Genomic DNA, 21,272 nt, shown 5'->3' with positions numbered 1-21,272 from the left:
CCTAACTTCCTGTTTGCTTTTTTGACTGCTGCTGCATACTGCGTGAATGTCTTCAGAGAACTATCTACGATGACTCCAAGATCTGTTTTCTGATTAGTTGTAGCTAAATTAGCCTTCATCATGTTGTATGTATAACTGGGGTTATTTTTTTCAATGTGCATTACCTTACACTTATTCACATTAAATTTCATTTATAACTTTAGGTATCTTTACAAAAACTAAAAAATCAATCTCCATTAATTGGCTTGTTATCCTATTTGAAGTTTTAGAAGAGGACATTTTAGAACAACAATACTATTTCTTTTTTACATATCAGAATATCTGTTTGTTTTGAAAATGTGTGTATTTTGTTTAAATTATCGTGTGTATGTGTATGTGGATATATATGTATATTTGTAATTTCCAGAGAACATACACTTTTTTCAATTGCCTTCCAGATGCTTTGCTGTTGGAGAAGTTCAGATGAAGTATCTTGAAACATATGTTGTGACCATATCAAATAACTCAAGCAGATATAATTTTAAAATCATTACAAAATATTACACATAACCATTTCGTTCTTTAAAATAATTTCTTTTGCCTTGTGAAATAGAATTTTTATGCTACTCATTTTTATTAGTTGTAAAGACAACACTTGTTACTGGAATTTAAGTTCATAATCTTCAACCAAGCAGACTTCGATTTAATTTTGCACAGCAGACTGTTATTTCTTTTCCTCCTACAGGTGCTGTTGAATTGGAAAACTTACCTTTAAAGAAAGATGCCTTGAAGGAATTGGAGTTGCCATTTGAAGTAAAGGCAGGTATGTATTTGTGCTTTTGTATGTGACAGGCGTTCTCTATGGAAATTATTCATTTTGTTAGTTTCTGCTACAAGTATGAAGCATTTCAGTGACTTTTAAGTTATCTTTTAATCATAAGTCATAACTGGAACTGAACTTAAAATAAGAGCTTGCATCTGAGTATCAAATTCTTAATGTAATCTGAATATATGTTGATCAAATGCTGTGTTAACATTGCAAAGATGATATCCTTTCTCTTTCTCACTTTACATAGAGTAAAACAATGTATCTGTGCAGGATTCTAACAATGTTTCATCTTGGTGATTGTAGGTTTCATTGGCAAAATAACTCTCCAGATACCTTTTTATCGCCCTCATGTGGATCCCTGGGTAATATCGATCTCAAAACTTCACGTAATTGGTGCACCAGAGAAGCAAGAAGATTTTGATGAAGAAAGGGAGAAACTGCTAGAAAGAGAACACAAGAAAGCTCTTCTTTTAGCACTGGAAGAAAAATGGAAAGTGAGTATCATAGGACTTATCCTTGAATGTAAAGGAGTTGATATTGTATTGCTGTTACAGCAGTTTTGCCATTACGAAGATTGATCACATTCAGGGGAGCTGACAGCTGCGCCATGCCCTTGGGCAAGGGGGCAGGTAGCGCTGGACTCTTGGAAGAAGTGGGGCCAGAGGCAGCCAGTTATCAGTGCCACCCTGAATGTACCCTCCTCCCCCAGTCCTAAGAGCCATGCAGAGCATGCCACGCAGTGCTCCAGGCAGTAATTTAAAGGACCCGTGGCTCCAAGCAATGCTGTTGCCATAGTAGCACCCCCTCACCACCCTGTCGGCAGGACTGATCACACTGAAATCATCCGAACAGCGTAACTTTATTTTTGAGTCAATATCCCAGAGACAGAGTCTTGATTTGATCTGCAGCATGGCTTTTGGCTTCCACAGTAGGCTGAGGAGACCCAGACCTCTTTTATCATCACTTCAGATCACAGCAATTTTATTTTAGCACTGTATTGGCACCTGGCCAATGTTTCAGAGCTAATTAATGTGTCAGAGCTAATTAATTCTCAACACAGATCAGATGGAAGGATTCATGGTGTTCTTCAGGTATCTGGAGAATCTCCTTTGATCATTTAATGTGGTTTACCCTAGGAAGCTTGATAAGCTTAGCAACTCTAGGCTTATGTATTTTTTTTTTTTTTTTACTATGAAATGTACATTGTCCCTGGTCTAGCAAATTCCCTTGTTCAAGACCAGTCAGGTCTTGAGGATGCCGGACCGGGGAGGTTCTCCCCATACCAAAATAAGAGTTAGCACTCCCACCTCTGATACTTTAACCCCAAAATAATAGTAAATCAAATAAGAACATAAGAACACCCATACTGGGTCATATAAAGGTCCATCTTAGCCCTTGTCTTCCAAGAGTGGCCAATGCGAAATGCCCCAGAGGGAGTGAACAGAACAGGTAATCATCAAATGATCCCTCTCCTGTCATCCATCTCTACCCTCTGACAAACAGAGGCTAGGGACACCATTCCTTACCCATACTGGCTAATAGCCATACTTTTATCTAGTTCTCTTTTAACCCCTGTTATAGTCCTAGCCTTCACAACCTCCTCAGGCAAGGAGTTCCACAGGTTGACTGTGCGCTGCGTGAAGAAACACTTCTTTTGGTTTGTTTTAAACCTGCTACCTATTAATTTAATTTGACTCCTAGTTCTTTGATTATGGGAACCGGTAAAATAATTTTTCCTTATTCACTTTCTCCTCCCCACTCATGATTTTATATACCTCTCTCATATCCCTCCCCCCTTAGTCTCCTCTTTTCTAAGCTGAAAAGTCGAAGTCTTTTTAATCTCTTTGTATGGGACCCGTTCCAAACCCCGAATCATTTTTGTTGCCCTTTTCTGAATCTTTTCCAATGCCAGTATATCTTTTTGAGATGAGGTGACCACATCTGTACGCTTTCTGGAAATCTAAATACACTATATCCACTGGATCCCCCTTGTCCACATGTTTTTTGACCCCCTCAAAGAACTCTAGTAGATCAGTGAGGCATGATTTCCCTTTCAGAAACCGGGTTACCTTTCCCCAACAAATTATGATCATCTGTATGTCTGACAATTTTTTTCTTTACTATAGTTTCAACTAACTTGCCCAGTACTGATGTTAGACTTACCAGTCTGTAATTGGCAGGATCTCCTCTAGAGTCCTTCTTTAAATATCCAGTAACCAGTCACTATCTATAATTATTTTCTAATACATTTCTTGCGATCAGTATTTTGTCTTATATCCTCACTACTAATAGTTTAATATTAAGTGCAGTTGTAAAATAATTTATAACCTTCTACTCCCAAAGGGGACAACTAGACAACTCCTAATTATACTGATAAAGAAAAGCATCTGTTACCTATCCTTACATGTCTAATGTGTAACTTATTATATTAAGTTGGGAGGTACTTATATACTTTTAATTTTAACAGGTGTCTACATACGCACTTCGTATAACATTAACAAATGACCTATTTTGAATAGATTTTTGAATTTCAATACTTCTTCTGATGCTCTTCCATTTTCCAAATATTTGTTATGTATTTCATGCCCTAAATTGTGTGTTTTTCAAAAAACATTACCAAAGCTAATACAGGTTGAACCGCTCTATTTTGGCACCCTTGGGACCTGACTGGTGCCAAACCAGAGAATTCAGCAATACCAACACTTCCACTGCTTACTGGGCTCTTAGAAGACATTTTGGTGTAAATTAGAGCTAAATAAAAGCACAGAACGCTGAGAGCCAGGACTGGTGGCTGTAAACAAACTTTACAGGACTGCGGGAAACTTAGCCATACCCATGATAAGTGGACATACGGCTAATTAAAATCATGGTGGACCATGGATGTTGCCGGATTTGAGAGTGATGGACTAGAGAGGTTCAACCTTTAGTGGTTGTTTTAAAATGTCCTGAAAATAGGCTACTTTCATGGAAATTGACCATCTTACCCATTGCAAAGATAGCTTCCCCAGTTATCACCTCTAATATCATTAGCTCACAGACATTTACCTCCCCCTCTTCCCCCCCCATCCCCCTTCTGTTCTGAAATTTGATTTGTTCTTTTCATATGTGTTCATTCTTTTTTAATTGTATCCTTTGGTATATATGGTTGTGACAATTTTCTTCCACTATTTGACCTGAGGAAGCGGGTCTGGCCCACGAAAGCTCATCACCTATTAAACTATCTTGTTAGTCTTTAAAGTGCTACATAGTCCTGTTTTTTGTTTCAGCTGCATCAGGCTAACACGGCTACATTTCTATCACTGTTCAGAAGTAAACATTCCCATACCAGTGTTTGCAATGCAAACATAATGCTAACGGATCAGAATCAGAACATAAAACTAACTCGCTTACTTTGTGCACTTAATTTAATCATTGTAACTACATGGTAAAAAAGTCAATCTGCATTTAAAAGTTCTTTATTATAATCTCAACTTTTGGTAACACAAGGAAGTCATTGCTTGTTAAATGGAAGTTTTAACATGGCAGTCCCTTCTAACATAGTGTTTGACTTGTAATCTCCTACATTATATAGTTCCCCTCACCCAGCTGAGTAAACATTCACGTTTATTTTCCAGACCTTGTATTTAAAGGGAATATATTATCTTTAACAAAATGGCTGTTCTCTCTCTTTCAGAAAGAACGACAGCAGAAAGGAGAATCTTACTGGTATTCAGTTACTGCATCTGTAGTCACAAGAATTGTAGAGAACATTGAAGTAAGTCTAATGGGACCCACAACCTTTCATTGTATTTACTGAATAATATTTGTGGTTTGTATATAATGTGCTTCTTGTTTGTTTTTGAGGAGGCTCAACATGTGTAAAATGAAGGTGATTGCATAGTAAAGAGAGACCCCTTTCAGAGCTAGAATCCTTTTTCCTCTAAACTCTGAACCAAGACAGAATTTGCAAAGTGAGGGGTTTATGGGGAGGATAGATCTTTCACATTCTAAAGCCTAGGAGAAGCTTTCTTGCTTTGTAGGGGTCAATGGACGATGATTCTCCTTACCATAATAAGGGGGGCCTCCCAATTTAACATAATTTTTCCAGTTTTAAAAGTTACAATGTACTACACACACACACAGATTTATGTATAATGTTTTGAATGTGACATGTTTGGTGAGTTAATAGCTTGTACTGGATCAACTTCTGTGTTTTGTTCCTCACATTTGCTCAGGAAGTAGATGTTGCTGTTAAGTTTGACTTCCTTCTTTGTGTTATGAAGTTTCCATTTTAAATGGCAAAATTCATTATCTTCCATAGTTGCTTGCAGCGTTGTTGGTGTTTGTGTCCTAGGATCTGAGAGTAGCACTGAAGTATATAAAGAAGAAAATGTAAACACACTTCTGATATTTTAGTTCTTAGACCTTTGCTTAATTTTACTTGTGATGCATGAAACTTGATGCTGCCTGAAAGATTGTTTAACAACCACAAATAAATTGTATATGCAGTGTTAATCTAGCAATATTGGATAGGCACTGAGTAAAAAATTTTACTCCTTAGTTGCCAACTCTCTCAAAATTCTGGAGTATGGGCTCTCTTACTTTTCTCTGTTAAAGTGATGATAACACTAATGATATTCACTTATTCCTAGCTAAATGTTTGCTAATTAAAATCTACCAGGACATCTGCATTATTAACAAACCTATGTCTGCAGGAACAAAAAAAATCAGTTCTCCCTTCAATATCTTCTGAAGTCTGTTTATGCTAGCTACAATGTACATTAATTTGTCCTCTTACTTCACCTATATATAGAAGAGATAGTCTGTGCTAACTCTGTGTTGAGAGATCGACTCTATGTACTTATGCTTACCCCCTATCTCACTAGTTGCAACGCAAAACTGAGATAACAGTTATAAAAGGAAGTTAGATATTCTGGATGTGAGATCTTGGGCTGAATGTCATGCTTTACTGTACAATATAACAGTAAAATGTAATTGGTTCCACAACCATTATGAGACTTCTGCCACATGTAAAATTAATTCATTTCACCACTTCACAATCTGCTAAAGCAGCATTAGCCTGCATTACTGGTCTATATTGATGAGTCTAATGTATTTGAGCAACATGAGTTTCTGTATGAATAGAGTATTTGTGGCCTGCAAGCAAGAGCAGTGGCAAAGTAGCAGAGGAAAAAATAGCCTGCTTTTCCATTTTCACAGATGTTGTTAATAAGCCTCAGTGTGGCTATTGAATTTTATATCCTTATGGAATTGCACTGAATTCAGTGGGAGTCTATTCAAGATTTAACATCTAGAGAGATAAATTGTTCTTTCTGGTCTGAGGAAGAAATATGGAGTGGAGCCCGTGGGAGTGCAGTCAGGAAGTGGCAGGCGGATCTCATCACATAATACCCATTTAAATACATTTTGTTTGTTTCTTGGAGTATAATATTATGATACATGATATATTTGTCAAGATTGAAGTACAGTGTACCTGTTTCAAGCATAATACCATCTAATTTTACTCCGTCACTTTTTGCTGTCTCCTCAGTTAAAAATTCAAGATGTCCATCTGCGATTTGAGGATGGCATCACAAATCCTTCTCAGCCATTTGCCTTTGGAGTGTGCATCAAAAACGTATCCATGCAAAATGCTGTAAATGTGCCTGTGAGTATAGGTCAAAGTTAGCACTGCATGAAGAAACCATCCCAGCTAAGATATGATGTCACTTTCTTATGAGAATGATGTAAATTTTTCCTAGAGATGCAGCCGTGTTAGTCTGGTCTAGCTGAAACAAAAGACAGAACTATGTAGCACTTTTTTTTCCTGTGTTTCATATGCAATACAGAAGTTGCTATTATATAATTCCTGCAAATATTGTTTTATAAAGCAAAATAATTATTGTAGATAACTGTTAAGAATTATTGTTAAGCATGATATCTACAATAATTCTTAAGTAAAAAACAGATGCGTGTTACACACTGTATATTTAACAGTGATCACAATATAGTCAAATTTAAAATAATTTGTCACATTTTCTTTGCATTGTGACTGAATTCAAATTTTTCACTTAAGGTAGAGAAGCTGATGCGGAAAAAGCAGCTGGATGTTGCTGACTTCAGTATTTATTGGGATACTTATTGCACTTTATTGGGAGACCTGCCTCTTGGTGAGCTACAGGTATGAGATGAATATTTTGAAGGCACAATGTTTACTTGCATATGCAGGGGGAACTCTAAGACTGTCATGTTCTGCCACCAGTGTGTAATATAATACAAAGTAAATGTTATAGTGTCTTTGGGTCTAGGAATATTTGGATCAACTGAAGCTGTGGATTCATGATGTAATGGAAAAATTAATATGGGACCAAGTAAAAACTGAACGATGAACAAACTACTTGATGTTGATGTTTAACTGCTCTTCTTTAAAAGCCCTCCTTAAACCATGCTGCTTCCATGAGACCTGCCAAATAAGGAGGCAAAATCCTGATTTATTAGTTAACCAGTTAAATGTCTCTTTAACCGACTAAATGGAATCCCAGGCGGGGGACTGTTTCAGCCTGGCTGGAGCAGCCTTCAGCCCATGGGGCTCTTGTTCCCAGTCCTGCCTGAGGCTAGCTGCCAGCTCCTGGCCCCAGCTGCCAGCCCCACGCTGGAGAAGGACGGGGCTGGAGCAGCCCTGTGCCCTTGAAGGCAGACTGCTCCTGGGTAACTAGTTAACCATTAGCCATTCACATCCCTACTACCAATGGTACTACAACTATAGACTGTAGAATAGTAATTCAGCTTTTAAATATTAAATGAAAATATCCTAACTATTAAACAAGTAAAATTAATCCGCTTAGATAATATGCTGTCATATTACACTCTGTAAGTGCAGTTTTCCTCTCATTGTGTTTTCTGGGCTCTTTGTTCCACCTCTTCATTTGTAATGATGTGTTCTTGATCTAATGAAGGCCTCAGTGTTGCTATTGGATCTTTTCTCTATATGGAGTTGCACTGAATTCCATGGGAGTCCATTCAGGATTTAAGAGTGTACCTGAGTGGATCTTACAGCAGGATAGGTGTTTTAGATAGTGGATGCTAAGGCACAGAGGTGGGGTTTTTCTTTTTAATTACTGGGCAATGTATGGCTTTGCCTGAAGAATGGGAAAAGCATTTACCCCAACTTCTGTATGATCTTGGGTATATCATTTCATTTTTTTGTGTCCAAGTGTATTTATCTATCAAATAGGGATGATAATTTCTTACCTCCGTAGGAGTGTTATGAGACTAATTTCATTCATTTTTATAAAATGCTTTGAGAGCCTCAGAAGACATTATAGAAATGCAAAGTATTGTCATTTGTGAAGTACCTTGCAGAGCCATGACATGTATAAGTAATTTCCCCAAATATCACAAAGATAATCTTGTTTATATAAAAACAATTTCATTAGGAGAAAACTTGGTTAAAGCAGATGGCATCCCAACACTTAATAGAATCCTTATTAGCAGATAAAGTCATTTAAATAAATGGGGAGTGTGTTTTATGTAATGATGGATTGAATTTGCTTGTAACTCACAGGATGCAATGGATAAAAGTATGGAGAGCCGTGATCATAATTACATTATGGAGCCTGTATGTACTTCAGCTCTTCTCAGGAGAAATTGTTCTAAGGAACCTTTAAGGTCACGACAGACACCACGGCTTGAGTGTGATATCCAGCTTGAGACAATACCGTTAAAACTTTCACAGGTAAAATGAGTTCAGTGAAGTGCTTCTCCAGACCATGGTTTAGATGATCAGTTGACCCACAGAATGTAAAATTGATTACATCATTGTGCAGATACATGAAAAATTGCTCTGATAATTTAACAGAATATACTAACACTGTTTTATTTATGCTATTCTAATAAAAGATACAGTATCAGCAAATTATGGAGTTCTTAAAGGAGTTGGATCGAAAAGAGAGACAGCTAAAATTCAGAAAATGGAAACCAAAGGTTATGGTAGCTGGCAAGTAAGGGTTTTTTTGCTTATATTTTTATGTAATGATATAAAAATCCCCTTTTGGGTGTTCATATGTTTATTTTGCACATATCTAAACAACACTATTTAGTCCAAAAGTAGGGAAAAAAATCATAAAGGCTGTGAAGGCTAGGACTATAACAGAGATTTTAAAGAGAAGCTAGATAATTTCATGGAGGTTAGGTCCATAAAAGGCTATTAGCCAGGGGATAAAATGGTGTCCTTGGCCTCTGTCAGAGGCTGGAGAGGGATGGCAGGAGACAAATGGCTTGATCATTGTCTTCGGTCCACCCTCTCTGGGGCACCTGGTGTTGGCCACTGTCGGCAGACAGGATACTGGGCTAGATGGACCTTTGGTCTGACTCAGTATGGCCGTTCTTATGTTAATTAGTGATTATGTAGTACACTGAATTTAGAAATATATTTAAATTATATTCTAGTTCTAATACTAGGAGATTTATGTCTCTCTCTATATAAAAAAAAAAAAAAAATTCCTTCAGGATGACAGAGTGACATCATCATGTCATCTGCATCCCCATGACGCCAATGCCACCCGCCTCTGCCCTCATCCTCAGCCGCTGCTATGGCCAGCCTCGGTGCTGTTCCCTCATGTCATGGGCTGCTCTGGCTCCCACTTCATGTTGTGGGGGGCTGCACCGCCAGGGAGGAGCTGCTGGGGCTGGGTGCCCTCTAACATCTGAGCATGACCCCTCCTGCCCCTGGGTCCCTCTGCTGTCCGAGCCCCCCTCTCTCCGGCGTTGTTGGGTCCCCTCCACCATCCAAGCTCAACCCCCACCCCATCTCGCTTCCCCACCGCCATCCAAACCCAACCTCAGCCCCCTCACCGCTTCTGATGAGACCCCACATCTCCAGCCCACTCCTGCCTCCTCCCGCTGGCCAGACACCTACTCCCAGTCCGCTCTTGCCCCCTCTGTCCTGGCCAGGCACCGACCCATAGAGAGAGGGGAGTTCGCAAGTGTAGTGAGCAGGCCCTAGTTGCCATATATTTAATTAATTTGGATTGATACCTAAAATAAAAGTTGCAGTGATCCAAGGTTCTAAGTGCTTCTGTCACAAATTACAAGAATCAATGAAAACAATATGGGAATTTTGCCCTTGCCTCTATGAAATGAGTTGGCTTTTTTTGTTGTTGAAGCAGCTGGGGAACCCCATACCCTCCATTAACATGTCTGTATCAAGAGTAAAAGTATCAGAAGCTGATGAAAAGAAGATAGCATTTTTTACTGTAATATTAGGACATGCTGATTAACGTGCCATTAAGACTGTGGTGTCCATTTATTCCAATACCTTATCAGGCTAGTGTGTGTCTTTTTTTTTTTCTCACCCACCCTTCCCTGACTTGAAAATAAGCTAACTGGAAATATATTTGTTTGTCATGTTTTAGCTGCCGAGAATGGTGGATCTTTGCTTTGAATGCTAATCTTTCAGAGATCAGAGAACAGAGGCAACGTTCTACATGGGACTTTGCATTCCGCCGGGCCCAAGATGCTGTGTCTTACACAGATATGTATTACAGTAGGTTAAAAGGCATCCCGCTGTCTACTGCAGAACAGGTATTGATATTTGCAAGCACTGTACAGTACAGGCAGTCCCCGAGTTACGCGGATCCGACTTACGTCGGATCCGTACTTACGAACGGGGCCTGCGTCCTCCGGGGCGAGAAAAGCTGTTCCGCATCTCCCTGGTCTGCTGTGGGGGGGGAGGCGCAGCTAGTGTGCCCCCCCCCCCTCCCAGCAGACCAGGCTTTTCTCGCCGACGCCTGGGGTAGAGCAGCTGGGGCGCTGCCGGGTTGGTCCCGCAGCGCCGCTCCTCGGTGCTACTGGACCAACCCGGCAGCACCCCAGCTGCTCTGCCCCAGGCATCCCCAAGTCAGCCGCTGCTGAAACTGACCAGCGGCTGAATTCAGGAAGCCCGAGGCAGAGTTGCTCTGCCCCGGGCTTCCTGGAATCAGCCCCTGATCAGTTTTAGCAGCAGCTGACTTGGGGACACCTGGGGTAGAGCAGGTGGGGTGCTGCCGGGTTGGTCCCTGCAGCGCCGAGGTGTGGCGCTGCGGGGACCTACCCGGCAGCGCCCCAGCTGGTCTGTCCCAGGCGTCCAGATTCAGCCGCTGTTGAAACTGATCAGCGGCTGATTCCAGGAAGCCCGGGGCAGAGCAACTCTGCCTCGGGCTTCCTGTAGTCAGCCGCTGGCCAGTTTGAGCAGCGGCTGAATGTGGATGCCAGTTCCGACTTACATACAAATTCAACTTAAGAACAAACCTACAGTCCCTATCTTGTACGTAACCCGGGGACTGCCTGTATAGATAATCTCAATATAAGACCCCCAGGATCTTTTTGAAATGAAACTAAATGTGTCTTGCTTATGTTCTTATTGTAAAATTTATCTCAGTTTTAACTGTAGAATTATTTTAAATTTGCTAAAAATCTGTGTAGCAGCAAATTTACAAAATCTCTTTGTATTGTAAAAAATAATCTGCTTCTACCATTACTTATTTCTCACAGTTATCGGTGGTGCTTTTTCACTAGTTATTCATGCTGGTCTTTTCATAGATGAAGAATGAAACTTTTACACAGACTTGAAAGTCTTTAAAATGCAAGACTAGATAGTGTCCCAAGCCTTCCATGCTATGAAGTGGGAAGCATAGGACAAAAAATGTCTATGTTTAAGGTAGTTCTTTCAAGATTTGGTTTTCAACAAGAAGACAGACATGCTATTGTTTTCCTGCAGTTTGCACTGTGAAAATTATGGTGCTCCTGACGAGGCATTCAGACCTTTTGACCTTTATTCTCATGTATTTCCTATTTGCATTAGTAAAGAGGGATGATTCATATGAGCAAGGAACATACAAGTGTGCTCATGCTTTCAAAAGTTTTACAAACCTGGTTATTGAGGGTGCTGATGGTGACTCCTATATTTAGATTTCTTAGCACTTTCCTTTATATATAAGATACTTGTGATTTAAAAAAAAAAAATTTTTTTAATCTCTAACACAGACCTTCGAAATTCCCCTGGGAGGGAGCCCTGTAGCTAGAGACATGCCTTTTTCTTGTTCTGTGAAATTTGAGTTAGGTTTGGCTGAACTATAAACTTTTGAAAATTGCCATTTGCCTTGTGATTTGCAGCATGTCCAAGTAATTGAACACAAACATTCTAAAGAGCCAGGTCTATGCTGCTGCCAGAACAGCAGCACATACTGTGCACACCCGGGAGCTCCAGAGCTATTGTAGTGGAGCAGGAGAGAGATGACCTGGACTTTCCTTATCTGGCACAAGGCCCCAGTGGCCCATCTTTAGCATGAGGCAGGCATTCCTCTAGCTCAGTGGTCACCAACCAGTAGATCGGGAAGCTTCTGACAGGTTTGGCCACATGGCTATCAAGTGCCTGCGCTTCAGCTGCTTCTCCTCCCACTGCTGTGCATCTCCTGCCATTAGTCTTGGATCTGCCCTTCCCCCTTGGAAGCCTCCTGCTTTCCATGCAGGCCAGGTGGGGGTGAGGAGGGGTGCTGATGTCAAGGTGGCCCCTCCCACTCTGTGTTCTATCTTCACAGAGCAGAGAGTGGGCACAACAGGACTTGGGATGGAGTTTTCTGGCTATTTTAGGGAGTGGTGCAGGGCCAGGGCAGAGGTGAGCCTGCCTTAATCCCACTGCACCACCAGCCAGGAGCCACATGAGGTATGCAGTGCCCCGCTGGAACCCACATCCTGAACCCCCTCCTGCACGCCAGTCATGAACCCCCTCCTGCACGCCAGGCACCCCTGCATCTAAACGTGGTCCCAGAGCCTGCACCTGGAACCCCCTCCTATATCCCATCTGTCTGCCCTAAGAGCAGCTCAGAGCCCCTCTCACACTCCAGGTCCCTTAATCCAAGACCAGAGCCTGCACCCCAACCCTCTGCCCAGTGTGATGAAAGTGAGTGAGGATGAGCAAGAGAGGGAAGAGGGAGGATGGAGTGAGCTGAGGTGGAGCCTTGGAGAAGGGGTGGGATGGAGGCGGGGCAAGGGTATTTACATTTAAGGTAGATTTTGGATTGCACTTAAATTGAAAAAGTGATCTCATGCTTAAAAAGGTTGGAGACCACTGCTCTAGCTTCTGGGAGTGACTTGGGTTGGGCCATGTACTGGGGCTGATCAGATGGGCGGGGAGAGCCTAAGTAGTTCCATTGTCTCCTCCTCCCCTCTTGTTTATGAGGCTATGTTCCTAGGATTACCACCCCCTACAATTAGCTAATGTAGTTACTCCTTAGCTCAAGCTGTGCCACAGGACTGAAGATTCAGGGATGAAACCTTGCTGATGATGCATTTTGGGTGGGTTGTTAGTGGTAATTCACAGAATGTTTTAAAAACTTTTATTAAACTCATGTAGGAAATTTCATACAAAAACTCAGTTAAAGGAATGTTTAGGTTGCAAAATAAAGCACTTGGAATGTCAGATATAAGGTTGCCGATACAGCCTACATTTTGGTTCCTTATGTTTATCGGGTTACATCTACACGGTGCATTGTTGCACAAGAAGATATGCAAATGTGGTGCGGCGATGAATATCGGTGCGCCTCATTTGCATACCTAATGAGCTGCCATTTTGCGGAAGGGGCTTTTGTGTAAGAAGGAGCTATCTACACTTCTCTTTCTTGTGCAAAACCCTCCTCTTGCGCAGGAGCCGTTATGCCACTTATTTTCAGGAAGAACAGCTCTTGCCCAAGAGGGGTTTTTTGTGCAAGAAAGAGCAGCGTAGACAGCTCCTTCTTTCACAAAAGCGCCTTCTGCAAAATGGCGGCTCATTAGGTATGCAGATGAGGCGCACGAGACATTCTTCCTGAAAATAAGCAGCATAACGGCTCCTGTGCAAGAGGAAGTTTTTGCGCAAGAAGGAGCTGTGTTGATAGCTCCTTCTTACACAAAAGCCCCTTCCGCAAAATGACAGCGCATTAGGTATGCAGATGAGGTGCGGCGATATTCATCGCTATGCCTCATTCACATATCTTTCACAACAATGCACAGTGTAGACGTAGCCATGCAGTTTGATATTATCTTGAATTCCATGATAGCAGTTTGTCCAGACTCATTCCTCATTCCGTGCACATTTAGGGTTGGACTTTGTAACCAAAATAACTTCTTTCATGTAAATTTGAAAAATGTATATTTGATTATGTAATATTTTACTTAGTGTAATATCAAATAGCTTCTTTTGAAATTGGATTTGCGCATCTATATACCCAGTCACAAAATTTGGGAACATTATTTAATAGGCAAGACTTTTTCTGGCATTGTAAACCATCTGGTGGTTTATATATTTGCTATTAATAGGCTCCCTCAAGCTCCAAGAAACATCCGTTTTTTATTCTAGGGTTGCAAGTCCCCTTGTGGGATGCTCCCCACCATCACTCATATACTCTATGCTGTAGACCATTGATTGACGTTCTTGCTTACCATGCAAGAATTGAGCAGGTCTGCCAAGTACACTGTGTCTGATGCATCTGGTTTCAAAAAATGAATTCTCTTCACAGAAAATGTTAACGGTGCTAAATCTTGCTGGAAAGGGATAACAAGTGGAGTTCCGCAAGGGTCTGCTTTGGGACCCGTACTGTTCAATATCTTCATCAATGATGTAGATATTGGGATAGAGAGTACGCTTATTAAGTTTGCAGATGATACCAAACTGGGTGGGGTTGCAACTTCTTTGGAGGATAGGGACATAATTCAAAATGACCTTAGCAAGTTAGAGAAATGGTCAGAGGTAAACAGGATGAAGTTTAATAAAGAGAAATGCAAAGTGCTCCACTTAGGAAGGAACAATCAGTTCCATACATACAAGATGGGAAGCGACTGTCTAGGAAGGAGCATGGCGGAAAGGGATCTAGGGGTCATAGTGGACCACAAGTTGAATATGAGTCAATAGTGTGATGCTGTTGCAAAAAAAGCAAATCTGATTCTAGGTTGTATCAACAGGTGTGTTGTAAGCAAAACTCGTGAAGTCATTCTGCCACTCTACTCTGCACTAGTTAGGCCTCAGCTGGAGTACTGTGTCCAGTTCTGGGCGCCACATTTCAAGAAAGATGTGGAGAAATTGGAAAGGGTACAGAGAAGAGCTACAAGAATGATTAAAGGTCTAGAGAACATGACCTATGAAGCCAGGCTTCATGAACTGGGCTTGTTTAGTTTGGAAAAAAGAAGATTAAGGGGGGACATGATAGTGGTTTTCAAATATCTAAAAGGGTGTCACAAGGAGGAAGGAGAAAATGTGTTCCTCTTGGTTTCTGAGGACAGGACAAGGAGTAATGGGCTTAAAGTGCAGCAAGGGAGGTTTAGATTGGACATTAGGAAAAAGTTCCTAACTGTCAGGGTGGTCAAATATTGGAATAAATTGCCAAGGGAGGTGGTGGAATCTCCCTCTCTGGAGATATTTAAGAACAGGTTAGATAGACATCTGTCAGGGATGGTGTAGACAGAGCTTGGTCCTGCCTTGAGGGTGGGGGACTGTACTCGATGACCTCTCGAGGTCCCTTCCAGTCCTATGATTCTATGAAATATTTCCATAGCTTTCTTTGTCCATGCTTGTAAGTTGAATTCCAATTTTGGCTCTTATGTACCTGTAGCATAGATCCATATTTGCATTCAGTTTAATTGTATATTAAATGAGCAAATTGCCTTGGATTTTCATTGCATGGCTGTGCGCCAGTTCCTTCTCTAGAGATTTTCAAATTGACCTACAGGATTTAGGAGGGCACGTCCCAATGATAATCAGGGCATTTGTGCTGCTCAGTCCATGAGATGTTTGAAAGAATCTCCATCTAAGAGTGTACATTTTTGAAGAGTATAAACCTTTTTGCCACTTCAGGAGGAAATGCATCGTATTGAAGAAGAGCAGACATTTGAGGAGATGAAGATTTTACGTGAGATTGTTTATGAGAAATTCCATGAAGTAGCTGAGGTGAGTAACTTTCTATATGCTGGCTAATATTTAGATCATAAAGGTGCAGTATTGCGAGTAGTTGTATTTTCATTGTTGTAAAAAGTATTGTAGCATGTACTGTATATTCCTGCTAAGTAGTGTGATGCTAGTGCTAAAATCAGAATCCATACTCACATTCTTCAACAATGATATAGTGAGTGCTGTTATTAGGGTGCTTAGGCAGCAAACTCCCTTCCCCAGCCATATGTTGACAATCTTAAATGATAACATCAGCCTCTGTACTAGCAACTCCTTTTCCTCTTTAATATTAAAAGGGAGAATTTAGACTCAAACATATAATGGAATTTTCTGAAGAGTTGGTCCTTTTATAATTATACAAATATTGACCCTTTAAACGAAGGTTGTTAAAATTTGTTTGTTTTTGTAAATGTGTAACCGTTGACATTTCTTTTCTTTAGCCATTATATGTTTACACACAGGAGGCAGGGGGGAGCTGGTGCTCATGGAGAGCCAGCTTTAAGCTGGCATCTCGCTCGTACTGGTTCCCACCTCCCCACTGGCTGCCTCTGCCCACTTCCAGAAGCAGTAGGAGCGGGGAGGAGACTGAGTGTAATTGTGGGGGTCAACTGATGAGCCCAGTCTCATCAGTTAACCATGTACACGGATACGTATTCACATCCCCACTTGAAGCACCATTTCATAAAATGTAATGTAAACCACTGTTTGTAACCCTGGGTTAGAGTTCTGTTAAAGGTAAATAATTGTGGATTGACTTATGGTAGATTGTGCATAACAAAAGATTCTGGTAACTGTTAGGTTGATAGAGTATCTAAGTAAGAAAAATTAGGAACTGATGTGTGTAAGTCCAGAAATGTTAAGTCCTACGTATGCCTATAGCTAGTAGCTAACTGTATTAATAAGTTTAGAATGTATAAAACAAGATTCTGGTAATAGCCCATTCAGATAACACAGTATTATATTTGATAAGTGAAAATAGCATTGCATGATAATTATGCTTAAGAATATTTATTAAGCAAGTAGTAGATGGAATCATAGTAAGAAACCGTATATTTCTGGAGTTTTAGGAAAAAGTGTTTCATTTATTTGTCCTAATATCTGTGTGTTTTTGTTTATTTGGAACAGAGTGTTAAAGAGCCTTTCTCTGAGTCCCCTGGAGTTTCTCCTACAGATCCTGAATGTAGCAGTGGCAGTGGGATGCTGCAGTATCTTCAGTCATGGTTTCCTGGGTGGGGAGGCTGGTATGGATACTCTCAGGAAACATATGAAGGTGAACCTTTTGAAGGACTTCTACCAGAAACACAAGAACAGTGGAGTCCTGAAGACATACGGGGTATGATGATATTTTATCTGAAAAATGATCATTTAGGGAATATATTTACATTTTAAAAAAAAAGTACCAGCGAGTTTCAGAGTCTGTGTCAACTTGGGCTTATGCTGTGGGACTAAAAATTGTGTAGACTGCTTGGGTTGCAACTGGGTTGGGAAGGTGGATCTCTGAGGCTAGGATCCACTCTGAGTAGGAACCTATATATTGCTATTTTTAGTCCAGTAGCACATGCCCCATGAACCTAAAGCAGTATACCCAGGCTCTGAGGCTTTTTTTTTTTTTTTTTTTTACAGTGTAGATGTACCCGTAGTTAGGTACTTGATGAACAGAAATAATTCTTATAATTCCCATCACTAAGAGAGCTGTAGACTTTACATTTCTAAATAAATATCTATAAAGGAGAAACATTTAAAAATGATTTTAATTGCTATAATTAAATTAAAATTTGTTGTTTTCTGATAGAATTGATTGCTGACTTCTAAAGTAGCATAAAAACTACAGCTGTCTGCACTGTTTTAATTGTTTATATAAGTTGGACCTCCAAAAACTGGGACCTCCTCATCTGGCTGCTGGACCACAGATGTTCCTGGACCAGGGAGTCCTGGCTGGGAGCCCCAGTGCCAAGAGGACTGGCAGCTTGGAGCTGCTGGGGCTGGGATCTGGGCTGGAGCCCTAATAGCACCGCTGGGGCTGCAGTAGCCCCAGTAACGGGGTTGGAGTCAGGGATGTGGCAGCCACAGCAAACCCCGTAGCAGGGCTGGGGACATGGCAACTATGGTAGTGGAGGCATAGCTGGGGATGCAGCAGCTCCGCTAGCCCGAGTAGCAGCGCTGGGGATGCGGCAGTCCTGCTAGCCCCAGTAGCGGGGCCGGGGATGCGGCAGTCCGGGCTGCTGGGACCACAGCAGCCCCACAGGGAGGTGGCTATTGCTGGCAGTGGGGAGGGGAGGAGAGGCGGGTTGGGGGGCCGGTAGCGGGGGACTTCCCCATGGCTGGCAAATTCCCTCATTCAGGACCTGGTAAGGTCCCGAGGGTGCCGGACCAAAGAGGTCCAATCTGTAGTAATAACTGTGTCTCTCCTGCAATAAACCCCTGAGTTCTGATTGAGCCAGGAATACCATTTTTTTTCTACTTGTTCATTCCTCCCTGCCCCGTCTGGTGATGGGGTCATCTTTGTCATTTACTGAAAACTAAATCTCAGGTCTTGGCTCACTAGCTGTCATGTAGCTTGTTTGTTAAATTCACCTTGTTCTCGTTTTGTAAACTAGGTGCTGATGAATTTTTTGATCCAGCTGCAGATGCCTCCAATATGAACACATTTACTAAGAGAGATCATGTGTTTGCTAAATTAAATCTCCAGTTGCATGGTGGTACTGTCACCTTGTTGCATAAGGAGAAGAGGACTCCCTGTACAACTGAAAGTGCTTTCATGCAGCTGGAATTTTCAGGTAACATACTATATTTCAAATGCAGACCTAAAATAAGACAAGAGCTTTGCCCGCTTTAAACATTGCAGTTGCTCGTGGCTGAGCTAATGTCATGGAACGGTATGGAAACAATTCAGATCAAGACTTCACTTCCCTTGGGAAGGCTTTGTTTCATTTGTTTATATGTTGCTATTTTAATTATATTAGGATTGAAGTAGATAATTGAGACTGTGACTACAACAGCAATTGATTGAACTTTCATTTGTTTTATTGTGTATAGAGTGATGATAAATCTTTTTACTTTCAATTATTTGAACAGTTTCACAGTCACTTTATAAATAAATTCTTTTCTGGTATTTAGTCCTTTAGTTCAGATAAGTAAGTGATAATAAAACAAACATTATTAAAGTGGTCAGCAAAGGAACAGGAGATGACCATACATTTAGGCTGTGTCTACACTGCAGATCTTACAGCAGCACAGCTTTACTGTTGTGCTCTAAGGTCTCCCATGTAATGGCTTTATGCTGGCGGTGGAGAACTTTTTTGCTTGCTTTATTAAAACACTCCGAAACAAGTGGCGGTACCTGTGTCAGCAGGAGAGCATTTCTCACTGCAATAGCATTGTCCATATTTGTCCTTTTGTTGGTGAAACTTTTGTTGGTCGGGGTGTTTTGTTGGTCAGGGATGTGAAAAAAACAATGTAGACATACCCTGACTTCATTAGGTGAAGAGATGTATGAACTTACAGTTCTGCTGTGTTCATAGATATCCATAAAATACTGTAGTAGTAGCACCAAAGTTTTTATTAGGGATATTAACATGTGTTTATGTAAACATGTAATTGCTGAAATTTGTCCATTACTTAACTCAGACACTTCATATAAGGCCTCCTGATACAAGGGCTTATACCTCAGGCTCTTTTCCTACTACAAATGTTAGTAACATTTGACTCTTTCCTGCATATTTTTACTAGTGCAGACATTGTTAATACAAACTAGATGCCTCTGACCACTGGGGATGTGAAAGGTTAAATGGTAAACATCACCCTTAACCAGTGATGCTTGCTGGGACCAGTTAACTGGTGGAGGCTGGAGCTGCTCCCCGCCTGCTGTGAGTCGGGGGGCTGCTCCAGCCCACAGGCTTGCTATGGATGCCTGGAGCAGCCCCAGTTTTCCTGCGGGGATGAGTTGTTCCAGAGCTCTCTTTAATTCAATGGTTCTCAAAGTGCTTGAGCCCGGTACCCCCCACTCCCTCACGCAGCGGGGAGCCCATGCTGCCTCTGGAGCTTTGCGGTTGGTGCCCAGCTGCAAGGCTGCAGCTGCTTGGAGGGTGTGTGGGGGCTGGTGGTGGTGAAGCAAGTAAACTCCCCACCGCTGCAGGCTGCGGAGCTACAGGTGGAGGAGTGCCACCCCGCCCTGCTCCATAGAAATGTCCTGCCCCCGCTGCTGGGTGTTTGTCTTGCCTAGGCCTTGCCAAGCTCTGTCACCATAATAACAATGATTCTTCCCTGGGCCCCAACCCTATTCCCAGGAGTACCCTGTCCCCCATCTCCCTGAAACCCCTCAGCCACTCTGCCCCCCAGCTTTATCCCCAGGTATTCCCTAACTCCCGGCTAGACTCCCTGCTCCTGGCCAGATATCTATCTGCACCCTGTTCCTGCATCTATCATTGCTCCTTACACCCTCCGTCCTGGCTACACTCTGCACTTCCCTGCTCCTGCTCCCTTCTCCTGGCCAAACACCCTACTCCCAGCCTGCTTCTGCACCCTACTTCCCACCCAGACCTCACAATCTCTCCCCCTTCTGTACTCCACTTTCCTCCCAGATCTTGCACCCCGTTCCTATAACACTCACTGGCAGCCCTGTCCTGCTCATTGAACTCTCATTTTTGTCCCCACCCGAGAGCCTAAGGGGGTCCATAAAATCCACTAACTCCAGAACCCCAGAAAAGTAAATCTGGCCTATGGGAAGCCCTGAACCTCAGTCCTGCCAGTAGCTAAGAATGGCAACCGGATGGGTTACTTGATGATTATCTATTCTGGTTATTCTCTTTAAAGCACCTGGCATTGATTTTTGGAAAACAGGATACTGGGCTAGATGGATCTTTGATGTGACCTAGTGTGTCCATTTATTTATAATAAATCCACAGAAATGAATGTGCAATAGGTGCTGTTAGAAACCTGTCCCAAAATTCATTTTTCAACTGTTTGATGCAAATATGTATACACACTTCAAAGGATATTACTTGCACAAAAAAACAAAAAAACCAAACCCTTCTAGTACAAGAGCTTTAACTCTTCAATTTGAAGTTCCTTAGCAATGTAAAACTGGTCAGTTATGCTACACTGGCAGTCTTAAAAAATCAGTCTCAGCTTTTCTCCTGTTTCTTAGCTTGTTTATGAACATGTTAGATGACACTTGTCTGTGATCTATAAATTCATTTATTCTTTCTAGAATGCAGTACAGTCACTTATGTCTTTATTCTACAGGTGTGAAGATCTTAGCAGAATCCCTTCCTCGCAGAAATTCTTCTCTTCTTAAAGTTCAACTGGGTGGACTCTTTCTGCGAGATTTAGCAACAGAAGGGACTATATTTCCTGTTCTTGTCTTTCCTAATCCTGTAAGTAAAAGAATGCAGTTGCATCTTGATACAATACTGTTGCCATTTCAGGATTAATATAATTATTCAGAGCCTATTATTGGACTGAATTTAGCTTTGGAACAATGAGTGCTGCTGCTTAATTAGCTAGAGAGTTAGTTCTTGCTTTATTTCT

At 41.5% G+C, this 21,272-nt stretch overlaps 1 protein-coding gene across 9 annotated transcripts in view; it reads left to right on the top strand.

Annotated features, from left to right (window-relative positions):
• VPS13D (vacuolar protein sorting 13 homolog D) overlaps window positions 1–21,272 on the top strand; it is a 224,840-nt gene that overhangs the window by 13,188 nt on the left and 190,380 nt on the right. For all 9 annotated transcript variants that reach the window (XM_089773059.1, XM_075906826.2, XM_089773062.1 and 6 more), the window contains 12 exons: window positions 725–802; window positions 1,112–1,302; window positions 4,482–4,562; window positions 6,339–6,455; window positions 6,864–6,968; window positions 8,352–8,522; window positions 8,687–8,787; window positions 10,201–10,369; window positions 15,651–15,743; window positions 16,869–17,076; window positions 18,341–18,520; window positions 20,988–21,118. In XM_089773059.1, coding sequence (XP_089629185.1) covers window positions 725–802; window positions 1,112–1,302; window positions 4,482–4,562; window positions 6,339–6,455; window positions 6,864–6,968; window positions 8,352–8,522; window positions 8,687–8,787; window positions 10,201–10,369; window positions 15,651–15,743; window positions 16,869–17,076; window positions 18,341–18,520; window positions 20,988–21,118 — 1,625 coding nt within the window. The remainder of the gene's footprint in view (window positions 1–724; window positions 803–1,111; window positions 1,303–4,481; window positions 4,563–6,338; window positions 6,456–6,863; window positions 6,969–8,351; window positions 8,523–8,686; window positions 8,788–10,200; window positions 10,370–15,650; window positions 15,744–16,868; window positions 17,077–18,340; window positions 18,521–20,987; window positions 21,119–21,272) is intronic.

The sequence above is a fragment of the Pelodiscus sinensis genome, chromosome 24 (assembly GCF_052426305.1).
Source record: "Pelodiscus sinensis isolate ZL-2025 chromosome 24, ASM5242630v1, whole genome shotgun sequence".
NCBI classification, from domain to species: domain Eukaryota; kingdom Metazoa; phylum Chordata; order Testudines; family Trionychidae; genus Pelodiscus; species Pelodiscus sinensis.
This window is presented reverse-complemented; position numbering and strand designations above follow the sequence as displayed.